This window comes from Rhopalosiphum padi, chromosome 2 (assembly GCF_020882245.1).
Source record: "Rhopalosiphum padi isolate XX-2018 chromosome 2, ASM2088224v1, whole genome shotgun sequence".
Classification (NCBI taxonomy): Eukaryota; Metazoa; Arthropoda; class Insecta; order Hemiptera; family Aphididae; genus Rhopalosiphum; species Rhopalosiphum padi.
In genome coordinates, this window is record NC_083598.1 from 80,723,974 (window position 1) to 80,742,920 (window position 18,947).

The 18,947-nt window shown below is 29.3% G+C and overlaps 4 protein-coding genes and 1 pseudogene across 6 annotated transcripts; 3 read left to right on the top strand and 2 right to left on the bottom strand.

Moving 5' to 3' along the window:
- Positions 1-92: 92 nt before the first annotated feature.
- LOC132919280 (dual specificity mitogen-activated protein kinase kinase 7-like) lies at positions 93-3,377 on the bottom strand. The gene is made up of 10 exons (XM_060980713.1): positions 3,040-3,377; positions 2,770-2,921; positions 2,591-2,704; positions 2,291-2,518; positions 2,051-2,230; positions 1,760-1,974; positions 1,557-1,691; positions 1,352-1,453; positions 1,099-1,284; positions 93-997 (listed from the first exon to the last, which is right to left on the bottom strand). The coding sequence occupies exons 1-10, from the start codon at positions 3,173-3,175 to the stop codon at positions 553-555; spliced, it is 1,893 nt and encodes a 630-aa protein (XP_060836696.1). The 5' UTR covers positions 3,176-3,377; the 3' UTR covers positions 93-552.
- A 127-nt stretch (positions 3,378-3,504) lies between these two features.
- LOC132919285 (ADP-ribosylation factor 2) lies at positions 3,505-4,617 on the top strand. The gene is made up of 2 exons (XM_060980721.1): positions 3,505-3,661; positions 3,785-4,617. The coding sequence occupies exon 2, from the start codon at positions 3,810-3,812 to the stop codon at positions 4,347-4,349; it is 540 nt and encodes a 179-aa protein (XP_060836704.1). The 5' UTR covers positions 3,505-3,661; positions 3,785-3,809; the 3' UTR covers positions 4,350-4,617.
- A 3,026-nt stretch (positions 4,618-7,643) lies between these two features.
- On the top strand, positions 7,644-9,021 carry LOC132919284 (integrator complex subunit 12). Its single transcript, XM_060980720.1, has 5 exons — positions 7,644-8,036; positions 8,098-8,294; positions 8,365-8,527; positions 8,595-8,691; positions 8,759-9,021. Exons 1-5 carry the CDS (start codon positions 7,821-7,823, stop codon positions 8,911-8,913), a joined length of 828 nt encoding a protein of 275 aa, XP_060836703.1. The 5' UTR covers positions 7,644-7,820; the 3' UTR covers positions 8,914-9,021.
- LOC132919279 (elongation factor-like GTPase 1) lies at positions 8,911-16,268 on the bottom strand. Of its 3 annotated transcripts, XM_060980710.1 has the most exons (17): positions 15,753-16,268; positions 15,549-15,688; positions 15,315-15,446; positions 15,047-15,252; positions 14,524-14,728; positions 14,299-14,434; positions 14,034-14,224; positions 13,656-13,964; positions 13,432-13,573; positions 13,174-13,367; positions 11,247-11,332; positions 10,443-10,548; positions 9,969-10,314; positions 9,716-9,896; positions 9,512-9,648; positions 9,261-9,448; positions 8,911-9,191 (listed from the first exon to the last, which is right to left on the bottom strand). In XM_060980710.1, exons 1-17 carry the CDS (start codon positions 15,994-15,996, stop codon positions 9,003-9,005), a joined length of 3,132 nt encoding a protein of 1,043 aa, XP_060836693.1. In that variant the 5' UTR covers positions 15,997-16,268; the 3' UTR covers positions 8,911-9,002. The 3 variants fall into 3 exon arrangements, with proteins under 3 accessions (XP_060836693.1, XP_060836695.1, XP_060836694.1); XM_060980712.1 differs by lacking the exons at positions 15,549-15,688; positions 15,753-16,268 and having other exon boundaries at positions 14,524-14,705; positions 15,315-15,448; XM_060980711.1 differs by lacking the exons at positions 15,549-15,688; positions 15,753-16,268 and having other exon boundaries at positions 14,524-14,723; positions 15,315-15,448.
- On the top strand, positions 11,694-12,554 carry LOC132921778 (uncharacterized; annotated as a pseudogene).
- Positions 16,269-18,947: the final 2,679 nt, after the last annotated feature.

Sequence of the window (18,947 nt, forward strand, 5' to 3'; positions counted from 1 at the left end):
ACACAAGGTTATTTTAAATAAATCATATAAATTATGTTGTAATATAATATAATATATCCATAATAATATACTCACTTTCTTAATGATAAGAATTTAGCGAGTAGATTCACCAGTTAATAGACAAATAAGGAACTGGTTACCAGTTAAGATTCATGTTCATGTTTGTTAAACATTCCCATAAAATATTAATATTATACTATAATTGGATCTGAATTGCTAGTTGCAATTGCACAACTGTTCAACACATGTTAACAATAATGAAATGTGCATCAAGTAAAAAAAATTAATAGAAAAAAATTAAAAAGTAATTTTCAGCGAATTGAATAGTAACTAGATCTGTCATACAATTAATTAGATATAATGTGTTCAACATTGTTTTTCATAATTTAATAATATATTATTATGTATAAATTGTCTTTTTAAATTGCTAAATTAAATATTTTATATCGAACATGATTTAATAATTTATGTTATAACGTTCTAATTAAACTGTGTAGTTCACTCACTGTTTTTGGGAACAGATTCTTTACGTCTCTGTCCACACAGTAGTTGTCATATATCGTTAAACTGGCAAACGACACGTCTACGTGGTTGAGGTGTATATCTTCGATCTTTTTCATCCAATTTTGGTTGACCAAATAGTCGTTGTTGGTAAAATGTGTGTAGAGGGGACGATCCACTTTCTGATAGGCGACGTGGTGGTGGAGTTGGTGGAACAGGAGATACATATCGTCTAGATAAGGCTGGAGAACCTTCAAAAGTCTTACGTACAGGTGCTGGAGAGGCAGGGCACACCTCACGTCTTGTTACTAAAGGCGACGAAATTACTGGTGTGTTTTGGTTTCGTGGTGGAGGACTAGGAGGAGTTTTGCTCCATGGAGCAAATTTGAGGTAGGTAGAAATCAGACTCTTCCTTGGACTAGGTTTTGGTGAATCTGAGGGATTAATTTCTCTAGGAGTATTTCGTTCAAACCGACTTGGAGATACAGAAGATGACCTAAAACAAATAAAAGTTAAGTTTTAGTTAGATTTATTTTGAAAAACATGAAATCAAAATTGTTTTAATTTGTCATAAACACTCGATTTTAATATTCTCACCTAGAATGGTGTTGGTTTTGTTGATGATAAAACCGTTGTAATACTAATGGACTAGTATTTGCAGAAACATTACCACCGTTTGTTAATTGTCCCGTCAATTGTTTATACGGTGACAACAACACTGAAGGAGGTACTTCCATACTTGGAAAGCGTTTCACAGGTTTTGGAGAGCCAATGACCACATTTCTAAATACATAAACAACCAATTACACATTTATTAAAGTTGTTTACACATTTAACTATTTTAACTAACCCATTGATTTTGTTTTTATCAATTAAACTCAATGAAGGAAATTGATTATCTGACATCTTACGGACACTAATAGGAACGTTTTCTACAACCGGTTTTGCTAATCTGTAAATTATAAAATTTATTAATGAACATTTTTTAAATTTATTTATTGAAACAATTTAATATAAAATTAAAAGTCAAAAGACATAAATAAAGCTTAAATTACTTGAGTATTATATTTTGACTTGTAGCTTCAGCATACCATTCAGCAACATTCACTGTTTTTATCATATATTTTTGTAAAAATGAGTGTTCTAATAATTGTTTGTATTTTGGTCGTACTTTGTAATCCTTAATCAGACTAAAAATAATAATACATTTAAATATAAAAAATTAATTGTTCAGTATATTTTCTTTCTAAATACTCACCAACTAGATACAAAATTTCTAAATTCTAAGGTGAACTCTTGATCTTGGGGAAGTGAAGGAGGGTCATCATTTAAAACCCGACTCAACACTTCAAAATCACATTTACAATCACGGTATGGAAACACACCCGTAGCCAATTCAACCAACGTAATACCCAAACTCCAAATATCAGATCGTATATCATAATCTAATTGCCTAGGTTCAATTCTTTCAGGCTGAAAACCCAAAATTTAATTAATACAATTAAGTTAATTTTGATTTGATTTTATATTCAAATTAAGAAATACATACAGCCATATAAGCAGCACATCCAGCATTTTTAGTACGAGCTTTAGAATCAACTAATCTACCCGAAATACCAAAGTCACATAGTTTTACATTTCCCCTTTCGTCCAGTAAAATATTTGATGGCTTAACATCTCTATGTATAACATCATGAGACTCTTTTAAATAGCTCAACGCTTTTACAGTCTAAAACATAAATTTTGCATTATTTACATTATTTAATTTTAAGGATTTTTTTATACTAACATGTAAAGCGACTTTCCCAAGTACATCTTCTGGAATTGGTACTTTGAGTCTTCTCAAAAGACGATCAAAACAGGTAGCCATCAATTCCATGCATATACACACGTCTGATTCAGTAATAAATGCACCCAAACATTTAACAATATATGGACAGTCATGAGACTTGAGTACCACTTCAAGATCAGTGGTAATACGTTTATTTTCTTCGCTATTTCCAGACCGTCTCATTTGCTAAATAATATAAGAACAAAACAAAATTATTATTAATTATGAAATTAATCAATTTAGTAAAGTACAACTCACTTTGACAGCTATTTCAGTATTACTAGGTTTGTGCAACATTCTAACTACATGACCGCACGTGCCACTTCCTAATTCTCCGAGATGCTCTAAATCTTTTAACTCAGTTTTATATTTCTAAACATTAAAAAAAAATTGATTAAACAAAAATTAAACCTTTAAATATAAAATACTGTACTAACGATTCCATTGATAGTCAGTAAACCACTCATTTTCATGATCTGTTTCATCTTGACTTCGACTTCAGAAGTATCCTCGACCCGTGGCTGCATCAGTACACTTACTGGTAGGTCAATGTGCTTACGAGTCCTAGTCGGCGTTCCCATGTCGCCAACTAAAATTAAAGGAGAACAAATTATAATGTAGCCATCAAGGTCATGATGATCTCCATTTTAGTAGATATGTTACATTATTAATACAGAAGAAAAAAACCTAACTGGGCGTATACTCACGTTGTTTGGGTCGTCTCCCAGATCCCTGTCTGGGACTGGAGAGTGATGGAGGTGGCATCTCCTCAACGGTATCGCTATCCGCCTTCAAACGGGCCTGTAGATTCAAAATTTTGTTCTCCAGAAACGAAGTGGTCATTTTCGACGAGTTTCGTTGAACGTGTTTTCATCAATTAAACTCAAATTACTAACGAGACACAACACGTCCCCAAACTCATGGTACAACTATCACAGACTTGAAGAGTAAAAACTATTAATAAACACCGTTTTCGGGGAAAATTTATCAATTATTAAATTTGATGTTATTTTTATTGGCAGCAAAATTGTCCGTCAATGTTATTCTTATCACGAACCCTTGACAGGTCTGTACAGTAGGACCGGTGCTTTAAGAACTAAAAAATCAATATGATTTCAGCATATCCAACCTACTCCAGACACCTTATCACCGCCATTATACAATGATAATACACGTACACGAATGATAACGTTAGATGAAAAACAAAGACGATTTTATATAAATGTGGCTATTTGGTGCTTGTTTAGGACAAATTTTGTCGACGTTCGTTTAACTCCGCCCGACAACTGTCGTTAACAACGTATCTCACCGAAGTTTCTCAATAAATGGGTAAATTATATTGTTATTTTGTTTAAAATTCATCCAAGGTCGATTCTAAATTACATTTAAATTGACTTAATTACGCCTTAATAATTTAATCAAACAACCCAATAATAAATAACGATTTTTCAGGTATATTGTTTCTAAGACACACACGATGGGCTTAACATTGTCAACAGTTTTCACCCGTTTGTTCGGAAAAAAACAAATGCGCATACTGATGGTTGGCTTAGATGCAGCCGGTAAAACTACCATACTTTACAAGCTAAAACTAGGTGAAATCATCACTACCATACCGACAATAGGATTCAATGTTGAGACTGTTGAATACAAAAATATTGCATTCACAGTATGGGATGTGGGTGGCCAAGATAAAATCCGTCCTTTGTGGCGGCACTACTTCCAAAACACCCAGGGATTGATATTTGTTGTAGATTCTAATGATCGAGAAAGAGTTGCAGAAGCAGAACGAGAGCTACACAACATGCTGCAAGAAGACGATCTCAGAGATGCTGTGTTGTTAGTATTTGCGAACAAACAAGATCTTCCTAATGCAATGAATGTATCGGATCTCACAAACAAACTTGGACTGAATCAACTACACCAGAGGAAGTGGTATATTCAATCTACATGTGCAACTCAAGGCAATGGTTTATATGAAGGATTGGATTGGCTGTCAAATGAACTAGCCAAATAAAATATAGCACGTTGTGCCAACTGTAACATCCTTTAATCATTCTTTAAGATTAATTCATTTATAGGTTTGATCTTGAGAATTTTAAATATTTTATTATTATTTATTTATTTCCTTGTTTCTAAGGATCTTATTTTAATATTGGGATAATATATAGTACAGCATTTAATAAATAAGTATAAATCATATGAATGGTGTAAAATGTTAACATGTAAAAATTATAACACTAAAACAAAAAAAAAATTACATGAGAAATTGTTTTATCATTTTATTGATGTTACTTGTTATGTAATGTTTAATTTAATATTTTTTTTCTTTCAATTTCTCATGCGTGAATTCTATTGTTACAAACAATAATTATAATAACTAATGAGATATAATATCATTAATACAATAATTGTATAATTATTATCGGATTCAAATATTCAATCCATTTAAAATAATTTAAACCATAATTTAATGAATGGTTAAATTATTTTTGAGGAGTTCGTTATACTTATACACCCTGATTTATTATTTTATGATTTATCGCAATAAACTGCCAACATTTGTACGAAACAAACTTATATTATTTATTTATTTTTCATTTTTCATTAGCAATTCTTATATTTCCCACAACATGACAGAAGACCAATATTTGAGTTTGAAATTGTATATTGTACCGAAACGACAAGACATTAATTTTACACATTAGGCATTTTAGGCATATTATTTATTTATGTCTATGCACTATTGCACTATGTAACCAAACAGATAACATCTTTCGTAAATGCGTAATTAAATATATTGTAAATATAATTAAATGTTTAATGTACAAAATAAAAGGTATACAAAATACAATGAAGATAATAGATGTTATGACAAATCTAACTTTGACTATATCAATATAATATTTTAATTTCACCCTGAGCTTCTTCATTGATCCGTACAGACCCGCTGAGATATTGGAAATAGCGAATAAGTTCGCACGTTTCAGAAATCAATTTTCAACACAAGATCGTGCGCCGTTGACCGTCAATCTTAAATCGACATTCTATTATTCGAACTCTAGAGTCTAACGTAATAACGTTCTTCGTCTCGGCGAATAGTTTATCAGTGCGTCATATAAAAGACGTGTTTTACCATTATGGTCTCGACTTCTCGAGGCGTGTCCCGGTCGTCGCATTATTCAATTATTGCAGGTTATTAAGCGCTTAGTAATAATAATAATAATAATAATATTATGACATACTCATGTGCTGTTACAACAGCAACCGTCTGGTATTGTCTTTGGAGTTTGACGATCTATTTTCCGATCACATCTTTCCGTGCCGAAAGTTATGACGGCAATGAAACACCGCTGATGCGGGACTTTACGAGATGGAAAACTAATCATTTGTATGCGATATGCTCGTTTATGCGTGTATTACAATTATTTAATGCTCGTATATCGTTTAAAAAATGAAATATTCAACAAACATAAAATTGAAAATTTGCAGAGTTGTTTGTTTCTAAAACAATGACACTGTGACAGCAAATGAGGGTTTTGTTGCGTCTTTAATTTTCAAAAAGAGTTAACTATAAGACCCAAAGGAGGGTAGCCCATATACCGAGCCACAAAAATACCACTAGTAAATAATTATTTTCTCAGTTAATATCTTTTTGTAGATAATGAAGGTAGAAAACGAACGGCGGGTCATGGCAATAAATCATAGACATAGTAATAATATTATTGTATAATACTATGATAGTATTATACAATAAGATGTATTTTTTTAAATAACAATCAAACGGGGTCGTAGATAGGCCACTTTAGGTACTTTAGGCCACTTTATAGTTATACCTATACCACCACGGTAATATAGGATATAGGATAAGTCCTATCTTATGGTTAAACCTATATTATCATAGACTATAGTTGAGATATAATGAACCGTGTAGCTGATCCTTCGTAAAATATGTAAGAGTACCTACTATATGTCTATATCGACGTTTTTAATGTCTTGACTTTTTGCAAAAGGGTTCATGAAAATCGACGTGTCCTTAAAACACCTAAATTAGTACCTACATGCACAGAATTGAACAAAACATATTTCCATGGTTGGTACTTAACATCAGTACATCACGATTTAAGATATTGTGTTGAATGTTCATATTATACATATATCTGACGCAGCTCCAGAGGAACCATAGGAGATAGGAGCAAAGCCCGTATTTCTAAAATAATTGTATATTATAAAAAACAAAATTACAAAAAAAAACATATCATAGACACTCACAACTATACGTCAATACCTCATAATACAATTTATACTATGGTATGGACGGTATGCTATAATTATGAATAGTATGACTTAACCCCCTCTCCCTATCTAAGTCTTTGGAACCCCGAACCCCTGTCATAGTGCTTAAAATAAAGTGAAATAAAATAGCGGACTTTCGTATTTTGTCCCGACGACGGTGGTCAAAAATTCATAAATTATGAATTATAATAAATTGACGATCTTGTCAAAATACACAACCATAATTCAAAATTCAAAATTAAATAATATATTGTTGAAAAAATAGTTTCTTGAATTATGAATTATAACATTCCGCGAAGTGCCCGTAGTTTTATTTTTAGCTGAATCAATGGATCATTGTAATTTAATTTAAAACACAACACAAGTAGATATAATTAATTTAACAGTTTTATTAAAATACATAAATTGTGTTTGAAATTGAATGTAATGCTTAATAGTGTTAACTATTCAAAAGTTGATCTTAGAGAAAATCATGAAACTGCAACAACTTGTAAATAAAATCATTAATCAGGAATAATTATTTATTTATTTTAAAAAACCACATACTTTATAATTACAGTACCTAAATCATATTTTTTTTTGGATCGAAAACCCAAATTTGGAATGCGTTAGTAACTTTATAATAGGTATATAATAAAAATTTAAAAATATCTCAATTTTTAAGTAAATATTGATATATTGCATTTAATATCGCGTAGACAACTCATTTATTAATTCTTTTGAGTTGTTGGCCTTGGCTGTTGCAGTTTTGAACTGAGGCGTAAATCGTAAATCATATTAGAATAATGAAAAATAACTGACGAATCACGATTTTAAAAATAACGTATTTTTCTTCTCTTGGTCGAGAAACCTAAAAAAGAATCGGAATTGAAAGAATTACATTTTTCCCGTAGATAATGTTACCATTGACTATAAATCACGGACTACTACCTATAGTACATATTGTAGTAGTTCGTGCTATAAATATTATTATCACTGATATTACACTTTTACGCGATTTTTTAATACATTTTATTTTGATAAGCGAGCCACCCGCTCGCTATTGATAAAAAGTAAAAACAAAATCTAAGCTTGCAGTTTACTTTGGACACAGTATATTTATTATTTCCCTACATCAATCCTGAATCATTTTTAATTACTATAATATCAAGTTTGTTTTCACTTATACATTTTTAATCACCCAACACGTGTCATGGAAGCCTCTATAGAATTTGAACCGTTCATGAAGACCGGTTTCAAACTCTTACGCCGCACCAAAGATTCAAATTCTGTCAAACTTTTGTTAAAACATTTTGAAGACTCTATACAAGAGTTGTACGGTAGCAGTCGGCGGCCTACAAACGCTGCCAAAAAATTACCTGTTCCTACCGCTTTGCTATCTAAAGATCTAGGAATTGAACAAGTTGATGTAAGTGAAAATAATTTCTATATTACATTAACACTATAATATACATTTAAAAACATTCCAGTTAGACGACGAGTCGAGTAGTTCGAGTTCCTCTTCCAGTCCGATAGCAACAACATCCAAATCCATAATAGAAGTGAGCTCATCGCCACCGCCTACTATTACGTTGGAACAGGCCAAATCTGATCCTGTCATAAATATTGACTCAGATTCTGAATCAGAAACAGAAAAAGCAGAACCTTATTCCTGTTGTACTTGCAAGTATGTGAAAAATAGTCATTTCTACTTTGAAACAGCCAATAGCTTGATTTCTTTTTGTTTTGTTTTTTAGAGAGAGTTACGTTTTGATGGGAAACAGTCTGGTAGAATGTTTAGAATGCCATTCTATGTATCATCAGAACTGCCATAACCCACCAATAATAGACATAAATTTGAATGACCCTCGAATTGTCTGGTACTGTATCAATTGTAGACAGAAAGACTCTCAGAAAACTGTAAGTATAAGTCTCATGTGTAATATCTTGATTTTGTTGGATTTAAATTTTTTTATTATATGTAAAGGATTCGCGTTCATCGGGAAAGGAAAGCAAGAAAAGCTCTTCCAAAAATGCTTCTGGTTCTAAAGCGGAAAAATTATCCAGCAGCAAAACCTCACAAGGTAAATTTCATAAATATTTGTGAATTATAAACAATAACATTATAATAAATGATGTATCTTTTCGTAGGAGCCAAATCAAGTTCTAGTAAATCTAAATCATCTTCTGCCAATAGCAGTCCTAAACATTACCCGCCCACTTCAAGTACTATGATGTCTGTTATGGAAAAGAGAGTTCAAATGATGAAAAAGAAAGCTGCTAAAAAAACTGAGAAAAAGAAATAAAGACATAACAATTGATATTATATTTAAATAAATAAAAGAATACTGTACATTTATTCTTTTAAAGACATAATTTTAATAAATAACAATGTTTATTTATTTTTTGATAAAGTACGTTGTTTTTCACCAAATTCAACAATTTTTTCTTCTACTGACAAACCTTTACGTCTACGGACTGCATTCATGTAATTTAAAGCTCGATTACCAGAATCAGCTTTTTCTCCAAACAGTTCCAATTCTTCCTCGGTATTTGGTACCCAAAATGGATCAATATCAATTACCTATTATGAAAAAATGTTTTAAATAATTTATACAAATAGTTTTTTAATCATAGTTTTAATATTTATTACCTCCCAATGACTAAAAACTAGTTGTGGACTAGCTAAACCAGATGTTTGTTTGCGTATTTCAGCAGAAAATGAAAAGCTTTCAATAACTGGTAACAAAGCAGTTATATTGAAAGTGGATGCTGAACCCTGTGCCATATCTGAACTAATAACTCGACCATGACGTCTTCCCAAAACTGCATACATTTTACCTAAACGATAAATGTCTTATAGAAAACAATAAAATCAATAAAAACTAAATATGCAAAATGTACCTAGAATTTCAGCGTTGGCTTGAATAGAACATGAGTACATAGCAGCCATGAGTCTTTGTGGTTGAGCTTGAAAAGCTTTCCGACATCCTTCTTTCACAGCTGACATGATTTGCCCAGACATGGGTCCATAAGGATCACTGTTTTTAATCAATATCCAATTTTAGTAATTCATATGTTAATAAAATTAAGAAATAAATTATTTACCTTGAAATCTGTTGTACAACATCAACTGTCCAATCTTCAACTACAAAACATACCCCCGTCATTGGTTCTTCACATAGAGGACCAGCCAAAGTTGCTATTTGAAAACCATTCATAAAACTATTTTCATACTTAGTCAAATCATGTACATTGTCTTTTGGATTCCATACCGATCTTGAATAATCTGAAATAAAATATTGTTAATATACTTTACTCATTGACACAACTTTGTTATAAGCATTTTATAAGCATTTACTTGGTATTTTATTTAATAAAATATTTGGTCCACATTTTCTAGGTCCAAATGCCCAAATTTGGGATACGTCTACACTGTTTCCGAGCGCTTCTTGTAATTGTAACTGAAATGTATCAATAGCAATTTTAATATTTTTAGAAGCACTATCTTCAATTTTCAAACGGTCTAATGCATCAGCAATATTTTCAGTTTTTTGTTCTGATAAAGCTCTTAAAATGTCTGTTGACTTCTCCAGAAGATTTGTAGCAGCTATCGGTAAAGGTTCTGCTCGTATCTTAATACAACACAGATGATTTGATGTATAAACATTTAAAAGACCGTTTGAATTTTCTTCAGTTTCATTTTTCTAAACATATGTAAAATATATTTGTTATTACTTTTTTTACATTAACATTATATTATTATCTAATTAATAATCTGTTTATTTTACTCAATTCAAAGGTTTAACTGTATCATCATTATAATAATAATTACTTGGTTTTCAACAATTTCATGAGCCATATCAACTTTAGGTGGCATAACAACAGTCTCTCGAAAAGGTACTATTGGAGCTGAAGCAATAACTTCGATTTTAGCATATCTAATTAAAAGATGAAAACTGATTAATATAAATATTTTGTTATTACAAATCGTAATAATTAACATATATTTGGCTTTGTATAGTTTTTTTTTATTATTTGTATTTTTTTTATTTTATTAAAAAAGTTTAATTTACAATCTATGCCAAATATGGCATAAAATAAAAATGGTATGAAAGTATAAAAAAAAGTTAGCATGAATGACTTGACTACTTGAGGATGGAAACTGTTCACCAACAATACCTCCTAATTAAGATGGGTTCAGAAAGGAACTGTTTCTTTTAATATTATTATTATTATTATTTATAAAAGAGTGTTTCTTGTCCATTTTTTTTTAATTCTTCTCGTTGGGTTGTTGAAAATAGTGATTGATGACTTATGAGAAATTAATACAAATTAATTATTTTTTTCCCTAAATTTTATAAATTTATAATCTTTACAATCTGTAAAAAATATTTTTAATAAGTAAAATTGAAGTTTATAAATTAGGTGATATAGAAGAGAGAATTACCTATTAATAACCTAAGTTTACGTATTAAATATTTTAATTTAATTGAAATTATACAATTTTAAAATATTTAAACTAATATTTTAAATGTTGGATTTAATTATTTTTTAGCTTTTTATTTGTTTTATTATTACATATAAATATCTAATATTAAATTATAATTAAAGTTTTTATTGATTTATTTATTGATACCTTTCGCGAAGGTCATCTAAACATTTTTGAAGATGTACTTCTCCTGCAGTGACAATTACATGTTCACCTGTTTCTTGCATTATTACCTATAACAAACAATATACATTTTATAATTTTAATTCGTTTATCAATTTAAGTTTAAGATTTTGTGTCATTATTTAAATAACATATTAATAGTTATATTTAAAGTCGATAATAGTTTATGCCAGCAAGACATTGTTTCCTAAAAAAATATCATAATACTGTAAGTATCAAATCCTATAAATATTCAATACAAACTGTTTTTGTCTACAATACATTTTTTTATAAGAAATTTAAATAATAAAAATATCTGCTGGCCTGCAAATATAATAAAACAAACAATTTTTTTTCTTGATTTAATAAAATTACCTATATTGTAAATCAGTATATTTTTTAAGTTAATAAGAGTGTTTATGAGTTTGAATTATGATAGAAATTACTATATCAAAGCATATCAACATTAACAGAGATTCCAAGATGTACTCAGATTTAAGTATTTCTCCAAATCAATATGCCTCTAATTCCACTATAACACTACCAAACAATAATATTTTGTCGACTAATTTTGTATTGTCAGATACAATTTTGAAAGTTAAATGTTTCATTTTACCAGTTTTACAACCAAAAATAGAAAATAATAAATGTACAACAAATAAAATGTTTTATGCATATGGAACATAAATTATTTGAAACAAATGACTATACAGTCCTATTTAGATATCAGTAAGTATCATGAAGACATTAAAAAGATGTCCAATGAGTCCGACGCTGAAACATAGCCTTTAATACATCCAAAAGTATGGAAATATACTAGGCACTAATGCCATAATGCCAAAAGATGTAACAGAACATGAAAATAAGTTAAGCTATACAGAAACACAATCATACAAACAGTATTTGAAAATATAGACTTTGATAGTTAGTACTACAAGAATAAAATGTCAATAGCAATTCAAACTAAAGATACAACTACTGAATCTATTACTGAATTTGTTACTCAAATCAATGGATGTACTTTGATCATTAAATGTCATAAGAGAAATGAGTAATCATCATAAAATAAAACAATCAACATTTATTTAATTTACAACAATAGCTCCTCATCAATCTGTTACACTACCAGATACAAACAGAATAAAAGACCTTGATAAATATAATAGTATAATACAAAAGTCTGTACAATTATGGATAACAAGGAAGAAATTTGAGCACATTTTGGACTATTCTAATTCTTTAGTTCATCTAACTTATCTCAGTTGTATTGTCATTACAGTCACTAATAGCTGATATTTCTTTCCATATGATTGTACTAGGTAATATATATATATATATATATATATCTTCTGCATTTAAGAAAAACGCTAAACAAGTCTTTGTAAACATTTGTACAGAATTACAATAAACCAAATAATCCATGAAAATATATTGCGAAGTATTAAAAAAACTGAGGAACCACTGTGCACAAAGACTTGTTAGAGTTTTTCTTAAATGTAGAAGATATATATAGATATTACCTAGTTACAATCATATGGAAAGGAAAATCAGCTATAAGTGACTGTAATAACATAATACAACTGAGATTAGTTAGATGAAGTAAAGAACTAGAATAGTCCCCTTCAAATACAATATTATTGAGTATAGAGGAGACTTATTTTCATTCCAAGATTCACAATCTACATAAAATGTATTCATCAACATTAATTGATAGCATATTATATTGTTGAAAAGTTAAATAGAAAAAACAGAGGAATGTGATCGTAATAATATAAAGAGACATAAACATATCAGAAACAATTAAATAAAAATGTGCATATATCTTTCTATAAAAGTATAATAAAATACAATTTATATAATATTATTGATTATGTTTATCAAATATTATTTGCCAATACAATGTTTACATTACCTGAACACATGCATCTGCTTGATTAAGTAGTTTAAGACCCTTAACAAGGTCAGGCAAATCCATTGAATGTTTTGGTTCTAAAGCCACCCTCATGATTGGTGTGGCCATAGCTTTAATTTCTGTGAATGGTGGACAAGCTAGAGTGGTAGACAAAGTAGCACTCTTCAAGATATATTGTTCTAGATTACCAGCACCTATATAATAAATAAGAACAATAAAATTAATAGTTTACAAATATGATTTAAGATATATTTTTACCAAATATATTTCCAGCAGGAACTTCATCTACTGGTTCTAAATCTCTACCCATTAACATGTACAAATCAGTTATGGTAGTTTTCATGATATGTTGGTCAGATTTTAAAGTAGCCAAAGTGCAATTTTCATCAACAAAAAAATCCTAAAAATAATATTATAATTTTTATAAAATTTGTATTCATAACATATAAATTTCTAATAATAAATAAGTCATAAAAACATACTTTATCTGTTATTTTAGATGGATCATGTTTAGGTCCTAAAACATACATTTCTTGACCGCGACGAATTGTTCCACTGTACATTCTTCCAAATGCAATAAACATTACATCATTCTCATTTTGAGTAGGTTCTATAACTTCTGGATTATTTTCTTCATTATTAACTGTAGTACTACTTTTTGTTTCTGAATCTTCTGTTTTTATTACACTACTTTTTAAAGCATGCTTAATTCTTGCCAATTCTCGTCTTTTAGCTATTTCTTCAATAGTTAATACTTTTGGTTTATTTTGAGGTAAATATTTTCTTTTAATCTAAAATTATATAACATAAATTAAATAACAAAATATTGTTTTAAAATATATAAATACATTAATACATACTGGAAACATTTTAGAAACAAAAGCTATAACTGGGACAGAAACATCATCAGGACTACATTTTAAAAAATCAGTTTTTAATGCTATGGTTTCTTTAGGCATAAGGTTAAATTCTTTCATTGGAGGACAGAGTAAAGTTTCAATTTTAACATCAGTAAGTTGATTTGGTGCCGGGCATTTATCACATACCATTCCTGTGTAGATTTCAAGATTTAATTAAATACATTCATCATTACACTATATCTTATACAAATCAAAATATATTTACCTAAAACTGATAAAGATAAAGGAATCCATTGAGATAAAAAAGATTGCAATAAAATTCTTGTATCTGTTTGACGCAAATCTCTGGCTAAAAGTGTCACATTCATACTTTCAGAAATTTTTAATAAACGCTCTTTGTCCTAGAAAATAATTTATGTTTATCTTTTTGTTTATAGATACAGCATAAAGTTTACATCACATAAACTGTTTTTAAAATTATTTAATTTACTTTTTGATTAATAATGACATCATATATAAGCCAAATGTTTTCAAGTATCATTTGAACAAAAATTGGTTTCTTGGCTTTTTCTTGTGCACCTTTCATGATTCTTTTGGTCTTGGAATGCAAATAAAAGTCTCCCCATAATGTCTTTTTTAAGACATCTACGTTCACACCAAGTTTGTTTGACACTAAATTTGCAAATGTTTCTATACTAAAACCACTTAAATAAGTATAATTTTGAACAGTACTGAAGAGTAAATAATAAAATTAACTTGTTCAATTAAAAAACTATAGAAAAAATTACTTCTTTGTAATTCAAATATTCCTGTATAGAAATTAGTTTTAAACATTGACATATTTTATTCTTTATAAATATGACACTATTATGTTTCTTAAAAATATATTATTACTCGAACTCCTAATAATTTATGAGAAATTAATCAAATTATTTTTAGCCCATGTTATATTTACCTCTTAAAGATTTAAAAATGTTATGTACACATAGTATTAATGTAGGAAAAAAATATACCTAAATGCCCAGCCATCAGCAGCAGATGCAAAAACAACATTTCCCTGTTGTGGTGAAAAATATAAATCGGAATCATCAGCGGCCTCAATAGCAGTACTCCATTGATTGTACAAATCTTCACCTGACTGAACACCAACATGCTCTTTAGTTTCAGCTTCTTTTTCAAATACATCTTTTTTAAAAAGTTCTCCCACAACAGCATTTATCTAAATAGTAAATATTAAAATTAACAATTTAAATCATTAAATTATATTAAGGTTGTACCTACCTGTTCAAGCACTTGAGTTAAATGAATATAGGCATCAAGTGGTGTTAAATTTAACTCTAATATCAACCTATCAATCTTATTTAATACCAAAATAGGTTTAATATTTTCTGACCAAATCTGCTTTAAACAAGCCTATAACCAAAAATTACAGGTACATATAAAATATCAATCAAACTAGTTATTTATTATTTAATTACTGGTATAAAAGAGGTCCATAAAACAATAAAAGTTTACCTGAGTTTGAGGACAAACGCCTTCTACAACATCAACAATAATAATAGCTCCGTCACATAATCTTAATGCAGTAGAGACTTCGGAAAAAAAATCTACATGTCCAGGACAATCGATTACATTGATAAGATATTCTGATTCATCTGAAATTATATCCATAAACTTTAATATTATAATATAATTCACAGAACAATTAATGAATTATACTTTTGCAATGATATAACGCTATTGATGAACTTTTCATTGTTATTCCACGTTGTTGTTCATCTCGTCTACTATCCATGTATCTCAATTTGCCAACCATCTTCTGAGATATAACACCGTTACTGGCTACCAGAGAATCTGCTAATGTTGTTTTACCATGATCAACATGAGCCATAATACAAATATTACGTATTGAACTAGGATTATGTTGAAGTTCAATCAGTTTATTTTGAGCAGTGTCCCTCATTTTATTTTATTTTTTCTTATTAAATGTACTAAAATTAAATTAAATTAAATATTTTAATTATTTGAAGAACGATTTTATGCTATAAATACAAATAATTCATGTGACAGGTGGCAAAAACTTTAGATGCAACAAGTTATCATAAAAAAAATAGTTTTTAAATTAATATAAAAAATCATTAAATAATGTTATATATTAACAACATCACAAAAATACAAACTATTCAATAAAAAGTAAATACTTTATTATAGAAATTTATCAGAAAGAAACAAAAACATCAAGAAATTCGAAAATATTAAGATTATGAGTACCATAATATCATCATAAAAATATCAACGTTTTAAAAATCAAACTTGAAAGGCCGTCCTACTTATCTCTTATCAGTTATTATTATAACACTATCTTTGTTAACCTTAAAAAATGTAACTTTCTAGTTTCTAGTGCGTGACCCTGGTTCAACTTTAAAGTAATAACTGTGGTTCTGTATTTCCATGGAAAAATCTCATTGGTTACATTTTTATCTCCGCGGCAAATATTTATTCAAATTGTTATTATTACACATGATCGTGGTTTAAAATTAGCGAAAATGCTGTGACGCTGTGTACAGAGTACTTCAATACTAATCAATATATTTGAAGGTGTCTTCATATTATACTATCAGGGTGTCATAGTGTCATGTAAGATGCGTTCGTGTACTATATGTTTTCGTGATTTAGGTAATCCGAGTATGGTAAGTACCTATATTATACTTGATAGTTTGATAGTTCAGTAATCATAGTTGTTTTACATTCATGGGTATTGCCGTATTGATAAACGCTATAACCACATATCAACCGAATTGAAATACCTAACTATACACCTTGTGATTGTGAATAGTTTGATCTAAACAGGAAACAGCTTTGACTAAGCTTAAAGACACTGTCGCTGTATTTCGTAAATCGTGATGTAACGGTATGGTTCGTATTCTAAATGACTAGATGTTCTTGTTAATTTGAATATCAAAAACGATAAGCATTGGAAACTTTGATAACAGAGAAATTCGGGTTGTCTGTCTTGTAAAGGGTAAAGTATACGCCGTTTGCAATCATAGTAAACGCCATAATCCAGCGTTTAGTCTGTTTGATTCCAGAAACTAAGATCGTGGTTAATAAGTTTATTTATACCTTCAACGCCTATATAACCAGTTTTCTATCACGGGGGTTCAACGGTATAACTTTTATATATTATACCACGGTCCATGGTTATTTAATTCTAATATATCGTTACTAAAGTAGCTTACGAATTTCAATCCAAAAAACATTCCAAACGTATTCTAAAATGTTTATCTTGGCTCAATATTTTTCATGTACACGACATACATAATATTATTACAATAGTTACCTAATTAAATTATTGTGAAAAGTTTTTGGGAACGTTCAACAAGAGCGCTTACACGCGAGTGTACAGTGGAACTCCACCTTAATTTTGTTCAAATTTACTGTAATACCTGGTATTGGCTGGTAACATGGTATAAAAGATAATTACAGCATTCAACCCATAAAAACAATGAAATTTTAAAACGACGCGTGTAAAAACACCCTTAAAGAACAATGGCAGATGATGAGGAAAGAGTAAAGACTTGTCTTTACGGCTTTCTTTGCTCATTATATAATACCGATAAAAACGAGTCTGGTCTATAAGCAGGACGAGTACACAATATACTTTTAACCCCAAAACCCTCTCTAAAATCTGAATTACACCTAACTTCACCTATCACGATATATCTCAATATCATAAATACAATTAATACAATCTAAGAACTAATAGAAACCATCGTTGATCATCAAATTAAGTTGAACTTATCAGGTCCGTGGACAGGTTTTCATAATTGTGGGGGGGATGTATAAAATAATATATGTATCAATAATTAGTAAATAGTATTATATATTTATATTTATTATTAATATTGTTAGTATGTTAAAAGTGTTTTTTTTTATCAATACATACTATAAAATACAAATAATTGTTGTAATAAATTTACCCGATTAGGAGTAGAAAAAGATTCATTCAATGCTTGGTTGATATCCTCGTTTATATTATCATGATGTTCATTCAATGATGCCAATCCATTTAAACAATCTTCTACCTTTGTTGATTGTAAGTTTCAGGCCACGTAACATTGAAAATGACCTTTCATAAGTCGTAGTAGTCACAGGCAAAACTGACATTATGTACTTAATATTTTATAAACGTTTGGAAACGAATTTTCATTAAAAATATCGAGGACATCGAGGGTGTTTCGAATATTTTCTATCAATTTGTCGTCGTCGCCAAATTTCTAGAAAATCGTCGTGTAAAATTGAATTGTAGATTTCAAATAATTTTGTATAAGCAATTTTTACTAAAGATTTCGTTTCAAATATTTCAATAGAAAAAAAAACGAAAAATCGGATAAAATATTACAACGTTTGAGGCAGAGATTAGATGAAAGATGAGTGATAAATAAATTAAGATATGGTATGAAAATAATAATTTTATAATAATCTGCTACGGAATCTGTTATAATTTTAGAACGGGTAGATTCTTGGATTGATGTAAGGCAAGTCTTGGTTTAGTCACAGGTCATATTGTATATAAACATCTTCTACAGTCAAAAAAATTGTTTTGAAGTATCTATAAAACATTGTCTTCTTTTTTCCTTTGTTCTAGTTCGTATTTTGTATTTTTGTCGACTTAACAAGCTTTAAAAAAAATTTCAAACACAATTTATAATTTTCCGGTAGAGGATTTGACATCATACCCTCCTCTTGACGACACTGACACCAATTATTACTGTCTACCCAAAAAATCATCGAACTTCTTAATGCTCAATTTACGTGTAGGTATTCATATACCTAAGTAGCTAAATGTATATGGCCGTTTAGGGATGCAGGACAGACAGAAAAGATTACCATTGTTTCCCATTTCCCGAATAT

Excerpts from the sequence above, each read along its gene's own strand:
- LOC132919280 (XM_060980713.1), bottom strand. The coding sequence starts at position 3,175 with ATGACCACTTCGTTTCTGGAGAACAAAATTTTGAATCTACAGGCCCGT. Across the intron at positions 1,975-2,050 it reads GATGTGCTGCTTATATGGCT|CCTGAAAGAATTGAACCTAG; the intron begins GTATGTATTTCT and ends TTGGGTTTTCAG. Across the intron at positions 1,454-1,556 it reads AGTCAAAATATAATACTCAA|ATTAGCAAAACCGGTTGTAG; the intron begins GTAATTTAAGCT and ends TATAATTTACAG.
- LOC132919285 (XM_060980721.1), top strand. The coding sequence starts at position 3,810 with ATGGGCTTAACATTGTCAACAGTTTTCACCCGTTTGTTCGGAAAAAAA.
- LOC132919284 (XM_060980720.1), top strand. The coding sequence starts at position 7,821 with ATGGAAGCCTCTATAGAATTTGAACCGTTCATGAAGACCGGTTTCAAA. Across the intron at positions 8,528-8,594 it reads AGAAAGACTCTCAGAAAACT|GATTCGCGTTCATCGGGAAA; the intron begins GTAAGTATAAGT and ends TTATATGTAAAG. Across the intron at positions 8,692-8,758 it reads CAGCAGCAAAACCTCACAAG|GAGCCAAATCAAGTTCTAGT; the intron begins GTAAATTTCATA and ends ATCTTTTCGTAG.
- LOC132919279 (XM_060980710.1), bottom strand. The coding sequence starts at position 15,996 with ATGAGGGACACTGCTCAAAATAAACTGATTGAACTTCAACATAATCCT. Across the intron at positions 13,965-14,033 it reads TTGTTTCTAAAATGTTTCCA|ATTAAAAGAAAATATTTACC; the intron begins GTATGTATTAAT and ends ATATAATTTTAG. Across the intron at positions 9,649-9,715 it reads GTTGTACAACAGATTTCAAG|TGATCCTTATGGACCCATGT; the intron begins GTAAATAATTTA and ends GATTAAAAACAG.